The sequence below is a fragment of the Aquarana catesbeiana genome, linkage group LG10 (genome assembly GCF_042186555.1).
Source record: "Aquarana catesbeiana isolate 2022-GZ linkage group LG10, ASM4218655v1, whole genome shotgun sequence".
NCBI lineage: Eukaryota > Metazoa > Chordata > Amphibia > Anura > Ranidae > Aquarana > Aquarana catesbeiana.
The window spans coordinates 222681183-222702163 of record NC_133333.1 but is presented as its reverse complement, the minus strand read 5'-3'; the positions used below and the strand labels follow the sequence as shown (position 1 = coordinate 222702163).

Genomic DNA, 20981 nt, shown 5'->3' with positions numbered 1-20981 from the left:
CTTTCTGACACTTTTTGATTACATGAAATAATTATTTTTTTTTTAAAGAAAATTACTTTGAACCCCCAAACATTATATATTTTTTTAAAGCAAATGCCCTACAGATTAAAATGGTGGGTGTTTCATTTTTTTTTTTCACACAGTATTTGCGCAGCGATTTTTCAAACGCATTTTTTGGGGAAAAAAACACACTTTTTTACATTTTAATGCACTAAAACACACTATATTGCCCAAATGTTTGATGAAATAAAAAAAATGATCTTAGGCCGATACCAAACATGACATGCTTTAAAATTGCGCACAAACGTGCAGTGGCAACAAAATTAATACATTTTTAAAAGCCTTTACAGGTTACCACTTTAGATTTACAGAGGAGGTCTACTGCTAAAATTACTGCCCTTGATTTGACCTTCGCGGTGATACCTCACATGCATGGTGCAATTGCTGTTTACATTTGACGCCAGACCGACGCTTGCGTTCGCCTTAGCGCAAGAGCAGGGGGGACAGGGGTGCTTTTTTTTTTTTTTTCTTTATTATTTTTTTGATTTTTTATCTTATTTTTAAACTGTTCCTTTCATATTTTTTTTTTTAAAACATTTTTATTGTTATCTCAGGGAATGTAAATATCCCCTATGATAGCAATAGGTAGTGACAGGTACTCTTTTTTGAAAAAATTGGGGTCTATTAGACCCTAGATTTCTCCTCTGCCCTCAAAGCATCTGACCACACCAAGATCGGTGTGATAAAATGCTTCCCCAATTTCCCAATGGCGCTGTTTACATCCGGCGAAATCTAAGTCATAAAATGCTCATAGCTTCCAGTTTCTTAGGCCATAGAGATGTTTGGAGCCACTCTGGTCTCTGATCAGCTCTATGGTCAGCTGGCTGAATCACCGGCTGCACTTCTCAGGTTCCCTGTTGAGACAGGAGAGCCAGAGAAAAACACGGAAGACGGTGGGGGGGGGCATTCCCTCCCACTGCTTGTAAAAGCAGTCTAGAGGCTAATTAGCCGCTAGGATTGCTTTTACATGAAAGCCGACCGCTGGCTGAAAAGAATGATACCAAGATAATACCTAAACCTGCAGGCATCATTCTGGTATAACCACTCAAAGTCGTGAATGGCGTACCTGAAGACAAAAAAATGGTTAACAATAAAGCACAGTAAACGGTAAAGTATAAAAAATTGCATACCTGAAAAGCAAACATGCTAAAACATAATAACAATAAAACATTGCAGAATAGAATACAATAAAAAAGAGCAGAACAATAGAGAGAATAGAGAGAGAGAGAACAATAAAACGACAACTATTTTTTTTATTTTATATTTTTGTTTGTGTTTTTTTTTTTTACATTTTTTTTGTAACTGTAACTTTTATAACTGTAACCGGTTCCAGGTTCAGGTCTCTCAAAATGCGACGTCATCTTGGGAGACCCTGTGTTAGTGTGCCTAGTCTGTGCAATGCTGTACCCTACGCTAATACTCAACTAGTGTTGAGATGTTTGGAGCCACTCTGGTCTCTGATCAGCTCTATGGTCAGCTGGCTGAATCACCGGCTGCACTTCTCAGGTTCCCTGTTGAGACAGGAGAGCCAGAGAAAAACACGGAAGACGGTGGGGGGGGGCATTCCCTCCCACTGCTTGTAAAAGCAGTCTAGAGGCTAATTAGCCGCTAGGATTGCTTTTACATGAAAGCCGACCGCTGGCTGAAAAGAATGATACCAAGATAATACCTAAACCTGCAGGCATCATTCTGGTATAACCACTCAAAGTCGTGAATGGCGTACCTGAAGACAAAAAAATGGTTAACAATAAAGCACAGTAAACGGTAAAGTATAAAAAATTGCATACCTGAAAAGCAAACATGCTAAAACATAATAACAATAAAACATTGCAGAATAGAATACAATAAAAAAGAGCAGAACAATAGAGAGAATAGAGAGAGAGAGAACAATAAAACGACAACTATTTTTTTTATTTTATATTTTTGTTTGTGTTTTTTTTTTTTACATTTTTTTTGTAACTGTAACTTTTATAACTGTAACCGGTTCCAGGTTCAGGTCTCTCAAAATGCGACGTCATCTTGGGAGACCCTGTGTTAGTGTGCCTAGTCTGTGCAATGCTGTACCCTACGCTAATACTCAACTAGTGTATGGTGGCGTTCAAAACATTCACCAACGCAAAGACCAGGATTGTCAGGACAGGAGGGACAATAATAGTGGGTGTCAAGCCTATATCCGCGCTTGCTGCAGACACAACATCTTTTTTGGGGGGGTTCTTTGGGTAGGGGTACTCGGGAGGACATAAAAAAAATGCCTCTCATGCAGCCGACTGCATTTGGTTGGGGATGTGAATGGGGGAAGTACGGGCGCTGCAGAAGCGGTGGGTTCCCAATTAGGATTGGCGAATGCAGCAGGAAGGGCATTATGGGCACGACAGGCCTGTGTTTGTCTTCTTGGTGGCAGCGGGACACTACTTGTGCTTGCCACCTCACCAGCTTGAACTGCACTTATGGGACTCGCCACGTCACCAAGTGTTACTGCAGTGCTGGTTTGACTACGACCGGGCTGTACTAGGCCGCTGGTGGTTGAAAGTTCACCAAAACTCTACCAAAAAAAACTGTTAGCGATCGCAGGGATCAGGCCTGACTCTGCAAACGCTGCAGTTATGCGTTTAGTGTTTTGTAAGTGACAGTGATCGATCGATACTGCACTTGGATGGGCTGGGCCGGGCGGAGGGGCAAAACGCAGGTGCTAGCAGGTATCTGGGCTGATCCCGCTAACACTGCGTTTTTGGGAACCCTAAACTGCTGGGGACGCTAGTATAGATCTGATCGGATCAGATATTGATCCGTTCAGATACTATACCACTAAGGGAGGCGTATGCTGCGTGCGTGGGTGTTAGCGGTACTGGCACTAACCTGACGCTGCCTGGGGCTGGTGCTTGCCAGTTCACCAAAACGCTACCAAAAAAAAGTGTTAGCGATCGCAGGGATCAGGCCTGACTCTGCGGACGCTGCAGTTATGCGTTTAGTGTTTTGTAAGTGACAGTGATCGATCGATACTGCACTTGGGTGGGCTGGGCTGGGCCGGGCGGAGGGGCAAAACGCAGGTGCTAGCAGGTATCTGGGCTGATCCCGCTAACACTGCGTTTTTGGGAACCCTAAACTGCTGGGGACGCTGGTATAGATCTGATCGGATCAGATATTGATCCGTTCAGATACTATACCACTAAGGGAGGTGTACGGTGCATGCGTGGGTGTTAAAGCTACTGGCGCTAACCTGATGCTGCTTGGGGCTAGTGCTTGCCAGTTCACCAAAACGCTACCAAAAAAAGTGTTAGCGATCGCAGGGATCAGGCCTGACTCTGCGAACGCTGCAGTTATGTGTTTAGTGTTTTGTAAGTGACAGTGATCGATCGATACTGCACTTGGGTGGGCTGGGCTGGGCCGGGCGGAGGGGCAAAACGCAGGTGATAGCAGGTATCTGGGCTGATCCCGCTAACACTGCGTTTTTGGGAACCCTAAACTGCTGGGGACGCTAGTATAGATCTGATCGGATCAGATATTGATGCGTTCAGATACTATACCACTAAGGGAGGCGTATGCTGCGTGCGTGGGTGTTAGCGGTACTGGCGCTAATCTGACGCTGCCTGGGGCGATGCATATCACCGCCGGGCGATCAGGGGGCTAAACCTTTATTCGGTAATAAACAGCGGGTGCCCTGACACTATAAAAAATAAACGAACTAACCAGCGTCACCCGTAACGGTTATACGGTGATCAGTGGTGAAAGGGTTAAATAGGGGCAATCAAGGGGTTAAAACCTTTATTAGGTATTATATGGGGGTCCCTGTCGCTATAAAATGCTGACGGCGAACCTAAATATTTACCTCCCTAACTAGCGTCACCAGCGACACTAATACAGCGATCAGAAAAATGATTGCTTAGCGACACTGGTGACAGGGGGTTATCAAGGGGTTAAAACTTTATATGGGGGGGTTAGGGGGGTACCCTAGACCTAAAGGGGGATAATACTAACTGCCCTACCATTTCTAACTGTCACAAACTGACACCATGCAGTAATCAGAAAAAAAAAAACCTGCTTGGTGTCAGTGTGACGGGGGGGGGAGGGGTGATAGGGGGGGGATCGGGGGGCGATCGGGGGGGATCGGGGGTGTAATGTATGCCTGGCATGTTCTACTGTGTGTGTGTTTTGCACTTACTCAGATGTCTTCTCTCCTCTGCGCCGGAATGGAAACTGCCGAGCCGAGGAGAGATGACATCACATCCTCTGCCTCTGTGTACTATACAGGGGATGTTTCTCATTGGCTGGGAGCGATCGCGAGGGGGGGGCCACGATCGGATGGCCTCTCCCTCGTCTCTCAACGCTCCCAGACCAAAGCCGACCACCGCTGGCACCGGGGGGGGTTCTGATCGGACCCCCCGCCCGCGGGAAGGCAATCACGTACCAGGTACGTGATTTTGCCTGCCCGTGCCATTTTGTTGACGTATATATGCGTTAGGCGGTCGGCAAGTGGTTAAGGAACCTATCGTGTGTGTGCTCAAACCATAAAAGAACTCTATTGTGTTTTGTACAAAGTTTTTTTACTTGTTATCCTGCAAAGTTATCCCCAGAGGCACATGTACTAGAGTTTAGTACATATTTTTGTATCTGAGCTTTAATAGATTGTGATTTTGAGCCCAAGAATTTTAACAATATTTTTGGCATTAATAAACATTTTGGGAAGTAGGCCTTCTATTTTTTTATGAGACTGAGAGGACTTGTGCGATTTCTAATGAAGAGCAATAAAATTGTAAGGACTATCTACAGTACATGGCCCCAGAGACTGTCATTATCATTGTGTATGTATTGTATGCGCTGAACTAAACTGTTTTTTGAGTTTAAATGTGAGCCAATATTGGGACGTTAAGAGTTTGTATATAAATGTTTCGTCTTTGTAGCTTAAGTTGTCTATGTGTCTACCAATATGATCTATACAAGATATAATGTACGTTTTGTGTTCCTTTGATATTTTGATGTTTTTCAAGTTCTGACCAGTTATGCTCGAAAACATTTTCACATTTTAGCTATGGGACTATTTATTTGGCAATTAAATTAATGCGGAATTGAGGCATGTATTGTTTTTTGGGGCAATTCCTTTGGTGATATTGTATTCCAGGAATTATTTAATTTTCTATTCTTTTGAAAGAATTAAATAAAAGTAAAAACTAGAAGAAAATATGTTTTTCTCAGTTTGACCATCAATTTATAGCAACTGTAAATATAAAGTGCTAATTTTATTCAGTCATTTTTTCCTGTATGTTCATGACACCAAATTACATTGCATGGATAGCAGTTTGTTACAAAGTTATTTACAAGTTAATTCATGTTTTTAAATGTATATATTTTTTTCACATGGCTAAAGAAGGCTGTACCCGCCCCCCCATCAATGTATTTCTGTGAAGGGTATGGCCAGGTGTTTCCAATCAGCCAACGATAGAAAACCTGTATAAATCAATGACAAATCGTTTCTGAATTGCACATAGAGCAAATGCCACTAGTTAAGAACATGTATGCATCCCTTGACAAAGGCAGCCCACATCCATAGCCGCTCACCTGTACCTAACCACAGTAACCACTCCAAGTGGGATTGCATGCATGGATTAGATGTGGTGGTTTGTTTTCTTTTTCAAGGCTAAGTATATTTTCTAAAATGATAAACTAATGTCAGCGTTTATCAGAGATGGAATCTACAAGTCCATGTCTTCCAAAGCCCTAATTATTGGCACAGAGTCTCTTTCTTCAACCTAATGTAGTAGAAAAAAATATACACTCTCTTGTAGCCTGTGACAGACCCAACAAGGACAGAGGCTTTTTGGAGGGGACATGCTAGCCTCTTCCCTACTGACTAGGGGCCCTTGCTTTTAAGGGAACACTACTCTTTGGGAGCTGTGTGCCTGGGGGACCCCTGGAGAGGTCTTGCTTCAGATTCAAGTCCATGTTTTCCCAAAGGACCAAACCAGCAATGACTACTTCAGACTGTGAGACTCAGAGCAGATGTTAATATCATCAACTCAAAGCAACTTGATGCTGGGGGTATCCTGATTTAATCTACTTAAGGTGTTATGTGTTACGTATATTTCTCCCATTGTTAATTAAGTTAATTGAGTCACCTATTGTTTCTGTCTGTTGGCTAACTTGGCTAACTCTTGGAGGTATCTATGATGGGATTGGCCTTGTGTCAGTTCTAGCTCATTATCTAAACCATTGTGTGATATTTTGGGAAAATATTTTATTGTAGGGGCGTGGCCAAGATGGCGGACTGAACAGACGTGTGTTCTGAGCTCTCCTGGAGTGTAATCCTATAAAGTAATCCGCACTGTTCTGCTGCACCGACTAAAGGAATCCTGAGCTTGCTGGATGTCTTCCAGGACTCCTGGCTACAAAAAGAGGGGTAAGAAGCTAAAGTTCCCCCAAATATCCCAGAAGAGGACGGATCAACCCCCCGCTCTGTGGGATCTCCTGCGCGCCATAGTAATATGGCGTCGCAGACGGACCATGAGGAGGATCCTGCTCTGACCCCTCCGGGACTGACGGAGCTCATGGCGGCTATTACCTCCTGCCAGTCTGCAGTAACTTCTTGTCAATCCACCTTGGCCTCCAAGATAGAAGAGGTCCAGCTGAACGTGGGCATAGTTAGGCAAGATCTGGATAAAATCCGCTCTAGGATATCAGAGGCTGAGCAGAGGATAGGAGAGGCAGAGGACACAATTACTGACCATGATGCCTCCATCCGCGCCCTTCAGACGAAGGTGCGGGCCCTGGAATACCGTGCAGAAGACGCCGAGAACCGGAGCAGGAGGAACAACCTCAGGATCGTGGGTCTCCCGGAGGGGGTAGAAGGCCGAGCCCCAGCCCAGTTTGCGGAGGAGTTATTGCGCTCCATGCTCCCAGCTGCCCAGCTTTCCCCGTACTTTGTGGTGGAGAGGGCCCATCGAGTGCCGCCCCGGCCGGGGCCTGAAGGATCTCCCCCTCGCACTTTCATCCTCCGTTTATTAAACTTCTGAGACAGGGATGAGTTGCTTAGAGCTTTGAGTGTTGCTGGTGAGCTGCCTTACAAAAATGTCAAGCTCCTGCTGTTCCCGGACTATGCTATGGAAACGCAACGCCAACGCCGCTCTTTTGATTCGGTTAAAGCTGCCCTGCGAAGAAGAGGAATAAAGTACAGCATCCTATTCCCTGCTAAACTGCGAGTGGTAGACGGTGAGACGGTTCGATTTTTCACTAATCCTAAAGATGCGTCCGCCTGGCTGGAGACTCTCCCCCCGTAAGTTTAACTTTCGTATTCTGCTACTATGGGCACGCTGTTTGGAATTGCTTACTTTGCATATCTGGGAATAGATGAACATGCATTTCCCCCCTTGTGTACTGTGGCTGCACTCCAATCCTTTCTCATATCTTCCTCCACGGATTCCTATGGATTATTGCCATGCTTAGGGACTCCTGCCAGAGGAGAGGATTGGCTGTTCCAGCAGCTCTGGCCCTCTTGCAACTTTTCCTTATATGCTCTTTTCAGGTTGTCCTGGGGGATCGTTTTATTTTCATGTTTGTTTTCTTTTCTTTTTCATTTTTGTAACGAGCAATGAAGAAGGTGCCCCTGCTTAGTCAGGTGATGAACAGAACATTTTATCCTCTCCTACTTATCACTCCACAGGCTCTGGGATATGTACTGATACACAAACACCTAGTTCCCATACTCAATGATGGTGTTGTGAGGTCCCGTTCCGGCTACACGACCTCAACTTAAGTTACCAGTTTTTCTGGGGTTCATGGGACTTATGTGCTCCTCAATGTTTTGGGGGGTGCGGGGTGGGGGGTGGGGTTGTTCATTGGTGGTTATGGTTGGTTATCTATACTAACCCTTTTTTATTTTCAGGTTCGAGTTGGTCTAATAAGACATGTATTTTTTTACACATTTATGAGTAATATATGTAGTGTGCTTTTACATTTTGACAGGGTGTGTGTCCCCGTTGTAACCGGACGTGGGGCTTTCCCCCCCCCGGGGGGACTGGGGACGGGCATCCTCATCAAGACAGGGCCCTTCTGGTATTGAGGAGTTGTTGCCATGGCTGGATGTCTAGTGGTGTCGTGGAATATACGAGGCTTAAATTCCGCTGTGAAGCGCTCTTTAGTGCTCAATTACTTGCGCAAGCTCCGCCCACAGGTGTGTATCCTGCAGGAGACGCATCTCGTGGGCTCCCGCTTTCTTAGTTTAAAGCGGGCATGGGTTGCTACTCATTACCATGGGACATACTTCAATTATGCCAGGGGGGTCAGTGTGCTAGTGCACAAATCCCTGCATTTTCAACTGTTGGATGTTCATCTAGACCCAGGGGGTAGGTATGTTCTCCTACATTCTCTGATTGAGGAGATTCCTGTTGTTATTGTGGGAGTCTACCTGCCTCCTCCGGCGGACGTAGGGTTACTTCATGACCTGCTGCAACAAGCCACGTTATATAATGTAGAAAATGTCCTATTTCTAGGTGATTTTAATATGACCCCAAATAGGGAGCTGGACAGGATGCAGGTGGTTGGTCCCCAGCAACAGGACCTTTCCCACTGGGCGTCCGCCTTTCATATGACAGATGCTTGGCGCCATTTCCATCCCACTGATAAAGAGTTCACTTGCCTCTCCACCACACACCGAACCATGTCCCGTATTGACTTAGCATATGCCTCCCCCAGCCTTATGAGGAGGTTGGTCTCGGTGGAGATTCTCTCCCGTGGAATTTCAGATCATGCTCCGGTGTCTGTGACCATCCAACTTTCTCCGATGGTGGGTGAGAGGATGTGGAGGTTATCCAAGTACTGGATTATGGAGCCGGAGATCCAGGAGGAGATACCGGAGACATTATGCGGTTTTTGGATTACCAATGCAGACTCTACTGGACCTCTGGTACAGTGGGATGCGTTTAAGGCCTGGCTTAGAGGTGAATATATGACCCGCATATCTGCGAAAAAGAGGGGATCTGCGCAGTCTCTGAGGCTATTAGAGGACCAGGCTAGGCTGAAGGAGGCGGAATATGTCCGATTTCCTGACCAGACCCATTATGTGCTTTGGCAGGATGTCCTCAGAGAGTTGTCTCTTTGTAGGATCGAGCTCACTAAGAAGTCGATGCTAGATAGCGCCCAAAGGGTATTTGAGTTTGGAGACAAGAACGGTAGGCTGTTGGCCTGGCTTGCCAGGGGACAGCACACTGTTACTCGCATTGGTAGATTGAAAGACCTGGATGGCAGTCTATTGACAGCTCCGGCGGATATTAGTGCAAGATTTTTTGACTTCTACAAAACTCGTTATTCTTCTAGAGCTGATTATGATCATTCCCAGTTGATTGAATATCTCAACCAGGTTACCCTCCCCTCTTTAGAGCCCGAAAAACGTGTAGAAATGGAGAAGGATATTTCATTAGAAGAGGTTCAGGAGGCCCTGGGTTCAGGGAAAGGCCCCGGGACCAGATGGGATACCCATTGAATTTTATGCTATATACCAAGAACTCCTCGCACCTAGATTTACTTCGTTACTACAGCAATCTTTTACTTTGAATGCTCTCCCTGAATCTTTCTCCGAAGCAGTGGTGGTGTTGGTGCCCAAACCCGGTAAGGACCCTGAAGAATGTGCCTCCTATTGACCTATTTCCCTCATCAACGCAGACGCCAAACTACTGGCAAAAATTTGGGGCAGGAGACTTGGGAAGGTGATAGAGGACCTCGTACATGTAGATCAAACCGGGTTCATGCCGGGGAAGAGCACCGATATCAACATACACCGTCTGTTCCTAAACCTGGCTGCCACCCATGATAACGACGGAACACGAGTCATAGCCTCTCTGGACGCGGAGAAGGCTTTTGACTCCGTGGAGTGGGAATATTTATGGGAAGTGCTGAAGAGATTTGGGGTGGGTCCTAAATTTCTTCACTGGCTAGGTTTGTTATATAGGGCCCCCAGAGCAAGGATTAGGGTAAATGACTCCCTTTCCAATGTTTTTCTCCTCCGGAGGGGGACCATGCAGGGGTGCCCACTGTCCCCCACTCTGTTTGCCTTGGCCTTAGAGCCCCTGGCGACACTGGTTCGTGAATCTAGCCACATTGTGGGATTGCGGGTTGGCCCTCTGGAGGAGAAGATATCCCTGTATGCCGATGACGCACTACTCTATTTACAGGATGCAGATACTTCACTGCAGGCGGCTTTAGAAATTTTTGATGAGTTTGGACGTTTTTCAGGAGTCCGCATTAATTGGTCTAAATCGGTACTTTTTCCTCTAGATGCAAAGGCCAGGGATCTAGTGAACCAACCTGCGCTGAAGTGGGCGGAGGAATTCACATACCTGGGAATAAAGATATCACGAGATTTTAGGTCCTTTCAACGCCTTAACCTACAGCCTATAGTCGCATGTCTTAAAGACCACTGCTCTAGGTGGGCCAATCTTCCCCTTAATTTGCTAGGGCGTATAAATATATTGAAAATGATTTATCTACCTAAATTAAATTATATCTTTTGGAATTGCCCCACATGGATACCCCAGGCGTTTTTCAAAGAGATAGACGGCTGCATTGGATCCTTCCTTTGGCGGGGATCCTCCCCTCATATAGCCAAATCAACTCTTCAGCTCCCTGTCAGATGTGGGGGTTTGGCCTTACCTAACCTGATGGTGTATTATTGGGCTGCTGTGCTAGTCACGGTTAGATGGTGGTTTGAGCAGTCTAGGACCAATGCAGCAGTCTGTTTGGAGGCGGCTATGGTGGGTTCCCTTAAAGAGCTTGGTAATTTGGTATATCGTGGGGCCTCCTCCAGTCCTACCCTCTCCGGTCCCACTCGAGCCACTCTGCGTGTATGGGGGGTGGCTAGGAGACGGTTTCTATCTCCAAATAGGTGGTCCCCTTATTGTCCGTTATGGGGGAATCCTACTCTCCCGCATTTCAGGACTATTCCCGACCCTCAAGTATGGGCCCGGTATGGAATTAAAATTCTGAAGGATGTTGTTTCCTCCGGGGTCATGGTTTCCTTTCAAGAACTGGTAGAGAGGTGTGGCCTTCCGGCAGGAATGCTGTTTCGCTACTATCAGCTGCGTCACGCGTTCCGTGCTCAGTTCCCAACACCACCTGACCTTGAGACGGATTCGGTCGAGGAGTTATTGGCGCAAGAATCCTTGTCTAAGCCCCTATCGACGCTATACTTGACGTTACTTAGCACAGACTCTAAAAAAAATGGATGTACTATGGGACAAGTGGAGGGCTGATATCCCATCCCTAGATAGAGAGACTTGGGAGGAATGTTTCAAAAATTGCTCCCAACCGGTGATATCCTCTAGGGACAAATTAATACAAACCAAATTCCTGCATAGGATTTACTTCACGCCTCAGAGACTGCACAGAATTTACCCGCTGAGATCCCCGAACTGTCCAAGATGTCAGTCTCCAGACAGTGATTATATGCACATGTTTTGGCTATGTCCTAAACTCAACCGTTATTGGGCTGATATTTTCGAGTTTATTAATGTACGGCTCCAGCTGGAGCTGCCCCTGGCGGTGGAACTGGCCCTACTAGGTATACAGGATGATGACCAAAGGCCTTGGTATACTAAACTTCTGCTTTCATTGCTACTCTTTTATGCCAAAAAGGAGATCCTCCTTAGATGGACGTCCCCCTTACCACCTACAATAAGGTCATGGGAAAACTCAATTAATGCTATTCTGCCAATGTATAAAGTTACCTATATAAGCAGAGGTTGTCCCTGGAAATTTGAGGGGGTCTGGCAGCCATGGACCAACCCCCTGTGATCTGTATTATCCTCTTTTGTTGTCCTCACCCTATAGGCTGTATTTGATGCACTGTATTTGACTGCGCTCTATTGTTCGGTGTTCCCTTCCCCCCGCCCCTCCCCCCCTCCTCTCTTTTTTTTCTCCCCTTTTTTTTTTTCTGATGACAGCGGAGGGATAAAACCCTTATTTTCCTGTCCTGTGTGATGTTTATCTGCCATGTCCTATGACTACACTGCATACTGTGTACTGCATATATACTGTTTTCCCATTGTTGTGTTCACTGCAATGATTTCATGTCTTATAATGTACTGCAATTCAATTTTTCAAATAAAGACCAACCTTGTTGTTAAAAAAAAAAAAAAAAAACATTTCATTGTTCACGTGGTGACTGACCTACTTTTCAAGTGTATAAAAAACCTGTATTTCTGTTCAATAAACAGTCATTCCTTTGGTTCTATCCCAACATCTTGTCTGTGTACGATGCTTGAGGTAAAAAGTACTGGTATTAACTCTCGGTCTGCTCGGAACGGTTTGGAGGGCAGGAGGCACTGTTTCATGGAAGGAAGCACCCAAGCAGGGTGCCAAATCAGTTCCATCACATTGCCCTTTCAAGACCAGGGAATTTTTGGAAATACTGTAAATGAAACAAAGAGTGCACTGGCATAGTATAAGATCCTTAAAAACATCTTTAATTGTCTCAAATAAATATATTGTATAATATTTCCATGAGGAACAACTCATATACCAACAAATGTACTTGTGGACGGATGGGTGCATTTGTTGGTCGATGAGATGTTCCTTATGGAAATTATTTGTGAAGTGACTTTTATATCACTTTTGTGAGTACAATACATTTATTTTAACCAATTAAAGATATTTTGAGGACCTTACATTATGCCAGTGCACTCTCATTTACAGTTGTTAAGTACATTTTCGATTGCAAGATCAGGAAAGTACCTGCTGAGCTTGACCATAATTCAGTGTCTTTGTAACATTTTGTGTGTTGAACTGGTATCTCAAACAATATTATCAGCCTTCTCAGCTATTTTTTGTGAACCACGGAATACCACTGCACTCCCAATTTACTGGAGATAAGGAGAGGTAAAGGTTTTTGTATCTCAAATCAGGAGAGCAGCATTGCTGTTTCTCCAGAAGATACAGTATAGTGGGAGAGCATTGTCACCCTGGGACAAGAGGTGTATGTTAATGGCAGGATCACCAGGTACAAATTAGGAAACTAATACAGCCACCACATCTAAAGACTGGTAAACTGCTGTACCTTACAATTTTGTTTCTAGGCTAAAGTACACTTTAATGAGTCATTGACCTGTCAAAAGAGACTTTTTCAGATATACAGTTGTGCTCATAAGTTTACATACCCTGGCAGAATTTATGATTTCTTGGCCATTTTTCAGAGAATATGAATGATAACACAAAAACATTTCTTTCACTTATGGTTAGTGTTTGGCTGAAGCCATTTATTATCAATCAACTGTGTTTACTCTTTTTAAAATATAATGACAACAGAAACTACCCAAATGACCCTGATCAAAAGTTTACATACCCTGGTGATTTTGGCCTGATAACATGCACACAAGTTGACACAAAGGGGTTTGAATGGCTATTAAAGGTAACCATCCTCACCTATGATCTGTTTGCTTGTAATTAGTGTGTGTATATAAAAGGTCATTGAGTTTCTGGACTCCTGACAGACCCTTGCAGCTTTCATCCAGTGCTGCACTGACGTTTCTGGATTCTGAGTCATGGGGAAAGCAAAAGAATTGTCAAAGGATCTGCGGGAAAAGGTAGTTGAACTGTATAAAACAGGAAAGGGATATACAAATTAATCCAAGGAATTGAGAATGCCAATCAGCAGTGTTTAAACTCTAATCAAGAAGTGAAAAATGAGGGGTTCTGTTGAAACCAAACCACGTCAGGTAGACCCACTAAAATTTCAGCCACAACTGCCAGGAAAATAGTTTGGGATGCAAAGAAAAACCCACAAATAACTTCAGGTGAAATACAGGACTCTCTGAAAACATGTGGTGTGACTGTTTCAAGATGCATAATAAGGAGGCACTTGAAGAAAGATGGGCTGCATGGTCAAGTCACCAGAAGAAAGCCATTACTATGCAAATGCCACAAAGTATCCAACTTACAATATGCCAAACAGCACAGAGACAAGCCTCAAACCTTCTGGCACAAAGTCATTTGGAGTGATGAGACCACAATTGAGCTTTTTGGCCACAACCATAAACTCTACATTTGGAGAGGAGTCAACAAGGCCTATGATGAAAGGTCAGGAGTTGAATCACTGATGTTTTGGGGATGTGTGAGCTACAAAGACACAGGAAATTTGGTCAAAATTGTTGGCAAGATGAATGCAGTATGTTATCAAAAAATACTGGAGGAACATTTGCATTCGTCAGCCAGGAAGCTGCGCATGTGACGTACTTGGACATTCCAACATGACAATGATCCAAAACACAAGGCCAAGTCGACCTGTCATTGGCTACAGCAGAATACAGTGAAGGTTCTGGAGTGGCCATCTCAGTCTCCTGACCTCAATAGTCAGCCCAAGAATTTACAGGAACTAGAGGCTTTTTGCCAAGAGGAATGGGCAGCTTTACCATCTGAGAAGATAAAGAGCCTCATCCACAAATACCACAAAAAACTTCAAGTTGTCATTGATGTTAAAGGAGGTAATACACGGTATTAAGAACTGGGGTATGTAAACTTTTGATCAGGGTCATTTGGGTATTTTCTGTTGCCATTATGATTTCAAAAGAGTAAACACAGTTGGTTGATAATAAATGGCTTCAGCCAAACACTAACCATGAGTGAAAGAAAAGTTTTTGTGTTATCATTCATATTCTCTGAAAAATGGCCAAGAAATCATAAATTATGCCAGGTTATGTAAACTTATGAGCAAAACTGTAATTGGCTGCTTAACTCACTAGTTAGGCCATTATGAGCATGGCAGCCCTGAAGCCTAGACCTTTAAAAACAAGTCGGCCAAGGCAGCTCAGAGCTTCACTTTAACAAGATTACAAGAAATAGTAACTGAGCTTACCTTGCCCTTCAATTAGTTATTTAAGACAATTACTTTGTGCTATAATCTTAAAACCAATGTATGCTAATGCAGAAAAATATTGAATGCTTTCTAACTTCCATTGTTTACAGAACATACACAGGCCCTGCTGTACACATCCCATGGTAATATAGGGTTCTTGTACCTCTGGGGACAAATCCTCAATGTCACTTACTTTTATTTTTTTCATATTAATTGCTGTTTTGGTAATTTGTCCTCAAGGAACAATTACCACTGCATAGGGAATTGCTATAGTTACTTCTCTTTTAATTGGACCGATAGTTTGTTGAAGAAGGGTTAATTTTACCGGTCAGGACAGATGGTTCAAGACATTAACTTCAATTATTACACATTATTTATAACTCAGAAAATCTGAGTCTGAAACAGCCCTGTACACAGGCTTTGGACATCCTGAAGCTACTTCACCCTTGTTTTTACCAAGTTTTACATGGGAATGCATTATGTTTTTTTATTCTTATTTAATCTTTGATGCCGCGAACACCCACCTGCACCCTGTGTTTATTCTTTACCTTGCATCAGTTGGATCCTCCCAAGATCTTGATTGTAGAGCTGCAGTCGCTGTTTAGTAAGACATCTGATGGATTCCAACCATTCCCATACATCTGATGTTTTTACATTTTCAATACGTTTATTAAAGTTTTACAAAAACAACATTGAATGAAAAGTTTTTATTTATCATAACATAAAAAAAATTAAACAGAAGTACAAAAGAAACTATAAGGCACATAGTTCACATCATCATACAATATAGATTGCATTATTCTTAAAAAAAAGCTCTTTGCAGTGTATATTATACATCATACAAAGGATCGGAGTCGGACAGTTATATCAAGTGCGTTAAAACCTTAAGCGGTAGAAAAGGACAAATGGGGCAGCGTGATGCTGAAGGGGGGGGGGGGGGGGACGGAGGGGGAAAGGAAGAGGCAAGGTGAAGGGGAAGGAAAGGAGAATACAGAGAAACAGTACCAGCACATAGGTCCTCACATCAGTCGCACAAAAAGGACTATGGAGTAGGTGACCTCTATGATGTCATTGGTCTATCTTTTACCAGATCTTAATAAACTTTTTGGGACACCTGCGGCTCATATAAGTGAGTTTGTAGAGGGGTAAGACCGCGTCAACAGTCGACCTTCATTGTGAGATTGTGGGGGGGGGGTGGCTTGCTTCCATTTAGACAAAATGTTTTTTCTGGCATAAAATGCATACAAAACAAACAGCTGTTTGTGTATGCTGCGATCAACAGTGTCAGATACCCAGGAGAAGAATCCTAGGATCACAGACAGATCTCCCACCGAATTGATTTCCTCCACCACCTCCCACCAGAATTTCTGGATCACAGGGCACGACCAAACAACATGCATGAAAGTCCCAGTGTCACTAAGGAATTTAGGGCAGCGGTCAGACTGTTTAGGATAAATCTTCGAGAGCCTCTGAGGGGTATAATATGCCCTATGAAGAAACTTGATCTGAATATACATATCCCTAGCAGATAACACCAATGGAATATGTTGTTGAACCCCTTCATCCCAGGCCTCTGAATTAAGAGCAGGTATGCCCCCCTTCCAGATATTAAACAATTGAGTATTTTTGCCAGTGTCTCTGGCAGAGATCCTAAGGTAGAGAGACGACAGGGTCTTGTCAGCATTGCTGGAAGTTAGGAAATGCTCCACAGTGTGAGAAGTAATTGTAGGGACATCAGGGAATTGTGATAGTACCTTATAGCGCAGCTGCTAATAGCGGAAGAACATCCACAAGGGTAGGTGAAATGTAGCTTTTAAAAAATTATATGACAACAGATGTCCTTCCGGCATTATATGTTTTTTTTTAAATTATACCAAAGCTAGCCAACACATTGGGGTCAAGCATGGAATGGAGATGCGGTAATCGAGGATTACCCCAAAGTGACGTGTGAGGGAAGATCACCTGCAGTTCACTGACTGTCATTGTCATCTGTCCCCATACTCTAACAGTGGTACACATTGGCGTGGTCATGTTATTATGTGCCTTTAAACCTCTGAACACTAGGTATGAGCCTAAAATAGCTGCCTCCAGATTGACGGTTGGGTTCATCTTTGTCTGCTCAAACCACCAGTGTACTGTCACTAAGACAGCAGCCCAATAATATTGACGAAAACAGGGCAGCGCCATTCCCCCAATGACAGAGGCAATTGTAGGGTAGATTTAGCTATTCTAGGGGTAGATCCAGCCCAGATGAAATTATTGACAATCTGATCAAGTTTAACAAAAAAACAATTAGGGATAGGAACTGGGGTATTATAAAAGACATATAAAAACATAGGGAGAAATGTCATTTTCAAAATGTTAATCCTTCCTACCGGGAAGAGTAGCAATGACTTTCATGCCTGACATTTAGAGTTAGCTGAAATAGGAGGAGAGGGTACCCTGAATCTCAATTCCCAAGTATCTAAATTTAGAGACCCAGGTCAGGGAAGTCTGGGCAGGGGGAAGGGAGGGTGGCAGCTGAGATTAAGAAAACAACCATGACTTGCTCCAGTTGATCCTGATGCCCAAGAATACCCCAATTTCAAGGACCGCTTCAAGGGTGCCGGAGGCATCAAGTAAATACAATAGGGCATCATCTGCGTATAAGGAGAATTTTTCCCGTAAGGGGCGAACTGGAAGACCAAAGATCCGGGGGAGGAGCAAATCAGAATAGCCGGGGGTTCCATCGCCAGCGCAAAGAGCCCAGGAGATAGGGGGTATCCCTGTCTGGTGCCTCTGCTGAAACTGAACACTGGGGATAGAATGCCATTAATTCTGACTCTAGCTGTGGGGGATCTATAGAGCAGCTCAATCTATAGTATAAATTTGGGGCCAGAGCCAAACTTCCCCAACACTTGCCACGAGAGAATGAATGCATGTTTAGTTTATCACACAGAGTACAATGGGTTCAGTAGCATAACAACAGTAAAAACATTTAGCCTGGGTTAACACATGTGCGGTGCGAATTGAAGCTCAGGTTTCACTGGGAAAATAAAAATCAGTTGTTCAGAGGTTTTTCTGCATTGTACCTGCGGATCAGTGAGCAGGGAGAGGGGGGGGGAGAGGGGGGGTAGTGAGGAGAAGGAGAAAATCCATGTTCAGAACGCAATGCATCTGCGAATCAGATGCGTTCCTTTAGAAGATAATGGGCTTGTAATTCGCACCGCAATGCCCAGAAAACGCACACTTTTTTTGTGCAATGCGCAATGCGAATGCAACGCACATATGTGAACAAGAAGTATTCATATGAATGTATTTTAAAATGTCCTGCGAATTGGATCCGGTGTAAGCCGCATCTAATTCGCATAGGTGTGAACGGGGGCTCAAAAGGATAAAACAGACTCAACTAAAATAAAAGAATAAATGAATAAAAAAATAAATGTGAAGGCATAGGGAATTGATGGATAATCACCTAAGCATATATTAAAAGAAAGGAGGAGGGGTCTCTCTAAAACAAATGTATTATGAGGACAAAATTATATTTTGCAGATCGAATGACACAAGGCCTTCTCAGTTGTGGGGGTGTTTTAATAAGAGACTATATTGTATATGGACTGTTTATAAACTCTTTTTTGTGCTGGGCTTTTTTTTTTTTTTTTTGCAATTTGATGATGGTAGTCATTTCGTAAGTTGTGTTACAGTACATTTATTCTTTGGGTTTGTTTCATATCTGCCTTAAATTCAACTTCAAAGGTATCAGTGTATTTTACAATACTATCTTTTTTGTCTCTTTGAGCACAATTCATTCTCTAATTAGGCTAAATCTGTGATGAAAAAAAGAATAAATGTAGTTTTTGCATTTTTGCACATATGATCCTAAAATGTGTTTTTGTTTTCTTTTTTTAATTTTAAGAAGGCCACTTTCAGGGGCAAAGTACACCCAACATAATGCCATCTCCCCATAGTTACTTTCTTTAGCATTTTCATGAAAGCCTCTTTCATTTCATTGTTACGTATACTGTATATAAAAGGGTTTAACAAGGGAGCCACAATTGTGTACATGACAGACACAACTCTGTCGTGCTCTAGATTGTACATTGATTTAGGTTTGAGGTACACAAAAAAGATGGAACCATAGAATATAATAACAACGATGAGATGAGAAGTGCATGTTGAAAAGGCTTTCTTCCGCCCGACAGATGACTGGATTTTGAAGACAGATGTAATGATGTATATGTAAGAGATTACTATTAACAAAACTGTACTTGCAACAAGATAGCTACCTAATGCAAAAACCACCAGCTCGTTAACCCAAGTGTCAGTACAAGCCAGTTTTAGTAAAGGTGGAACATCACAAAAAAAGTGGCTTACATCAGACCCGCAGAAAGGCAGACTGAATGTAAGAGTGGTGTGCGTTACAGAACTGAGCACACCCATAAGATATGACCCAGTTATAAGTAAACTGCAAGCAATTTTATTCATAATCCTATTATATAGTAATGGATGACATATAGCACTATACCGATCATAGGCCATGCTTGTAAGTACGTAACACTCAGCACCACCAAATAACGTACCACCAAACAGTTGGGCGGCACAACCAGAGAAGGAAATGGACTTGTCTTGCGATAGTAAAACATGCAACATTTTGGGTGATGTGTCAGTTACGTAGCACATTTCTAGAAAGGAAAAGTTGGCAAGAAAAAAGTACATAGGGGTCTGGAGGTTTGAGCTCAGCTTGTAGGCAAGAATTATAGACATATTTCCAAGTACAGTGATGATATAGATCAATAAAAATAGGATGAAAAGATAACATATAATTGCAGGGTTCTCCGATAGGCTTACAAGAAAGAAATCTGTAACTCTGGTCCTGTTGACTGTGTACATTTTAGTCTAGAGAGAAAGAAATTATGGTGTTAGTAAAAAGTTTATAAGATATAAATTAAGCTGCCCATAAATGGCTCAATAAATGCAAGAGATGTTCCTAGTTTCGAGTATCTTATCTTGGCCATTTCTGATGTACTAAAAAGAGACAATGACCACCTCAAGCAGTTGGAGGTACCTATTATCAAACAGGGAGATTTTCCAGGGTAGATCTTTAAGGGCCTGTGTACATGGGCTTTTGAGTTTAAATTATTTTTATTTGTCTTAAATAATTTACATATAAATACATTACAAAAAACAATCAAGAAAAGGACATTTAAGGCTAAACCAAAACCAAACCTATACAAGTGTGTATCCTAGGATCCTATTCAAGCATCATAGCAACCGCATTTATTCCCTAAATAGGAGGAAAGGGACAGAAGGAGAGGCGTGGTCTCTCCAAATCTGAATATATATATTCCAACTGATCTTCCAAAAAAAAAAAAAACGTTTTATTTTCCCCCCATTTTCTCTTAAGTCTGGTGACTGCCAGGCCTTTACACCTAGATCTTGCCTCTCATGATTTCACCCCCTACCCTCTACCCCAGTATCTAGAATCTTCAGGGCCCCGGTGCATGAAACCATGAAGGGTATTGTATACAATATACATGTGTGTCTTATATATATATATATATATATATATATATATATATATATATATATATAAATCGTAACATATCTGAGTGCGGATCCCCTTTACATCAGGGTCCCCAGAGCCCCCCTCATTGCATCAGGGTCCTCAGAGAGCCTCCCCTTACATCAGGGTCCCCAGAGAGCCTACCCTTACATCAATCAGGGTCCCCAGAGAGCCCCCCTTACATCAGGGTAACTGGAGAGCCAACCAATTACATCAGGGTCTCCGGAGAGCCTCCCCTTACATCAGGGTCCACAGAGAGCCTCCCCCTTACAGCAGGGACCCCAAAGAGCCTCCCCCTTACATCAGGGTCCCCAGAGCCCCCTCATTACATCAGGGTCCCCAGAGAGCCCCTTGCTTACATCAGGGTTCCCAGAGAGCCCCCTCCTTTCATCAGGGTCCCCAGAGAGCCCCTCCTTACATCAGGGTCCACAGAGAACCTCCTCCTTACATTAGGGTCCCCAGAGAGCCTCCCCCCTTACATCAGTGTCCCCAGAGCCCCCTCATTACATCAGGATCCCCAGAGAGCCCCCCTTACATCAGGGTCCTTAG

General features: G+C 43.5%; 1 protein-coding gene across 1 annotated transcript; it reads right to left on the bottom strand.

Moving 5' to 3' along the window:
- Positions 1-10207: 10207 nt before the first annotated feature.
- Positions 10208-19759, bottom strand: LOC141109885 (olfactory receptor 5AR1-like). Its single transcript, XM_073601142.1, has 2 exons — positions 18825-19759; positions 10208-10382 (listed from the first exon to the last, which is right to left on the bottom strand). Exons 1-2 carry the CDS (start codon positions 19757-19759, stop codon positions 10208-10210), a joined length of 1110 nt encoding a protein of 369 aa, XP_073457243.1.
- Positions 19760-20981: the final 1222 nt, after the last annotated feature.

What these genes read in the sequence shown, in the direction of transcription:
- LOC141109885 (XM_073601142.1), bottom strand. Translation starts at nt 19,759, where the DNA reads ATGTACACAGTCAACAGGACCAGAGTTACAGATTTCTTTCTTGTAAGC. An exon ending in AAAGTAACTATGGGGAGATG is followed by an intron (nt 10,383 to 18,824) that starts GCATTATGTTGG and finishes CTTTATTCCCAG; the next exon opens with GTATGTGAATTCCTCCGCCC.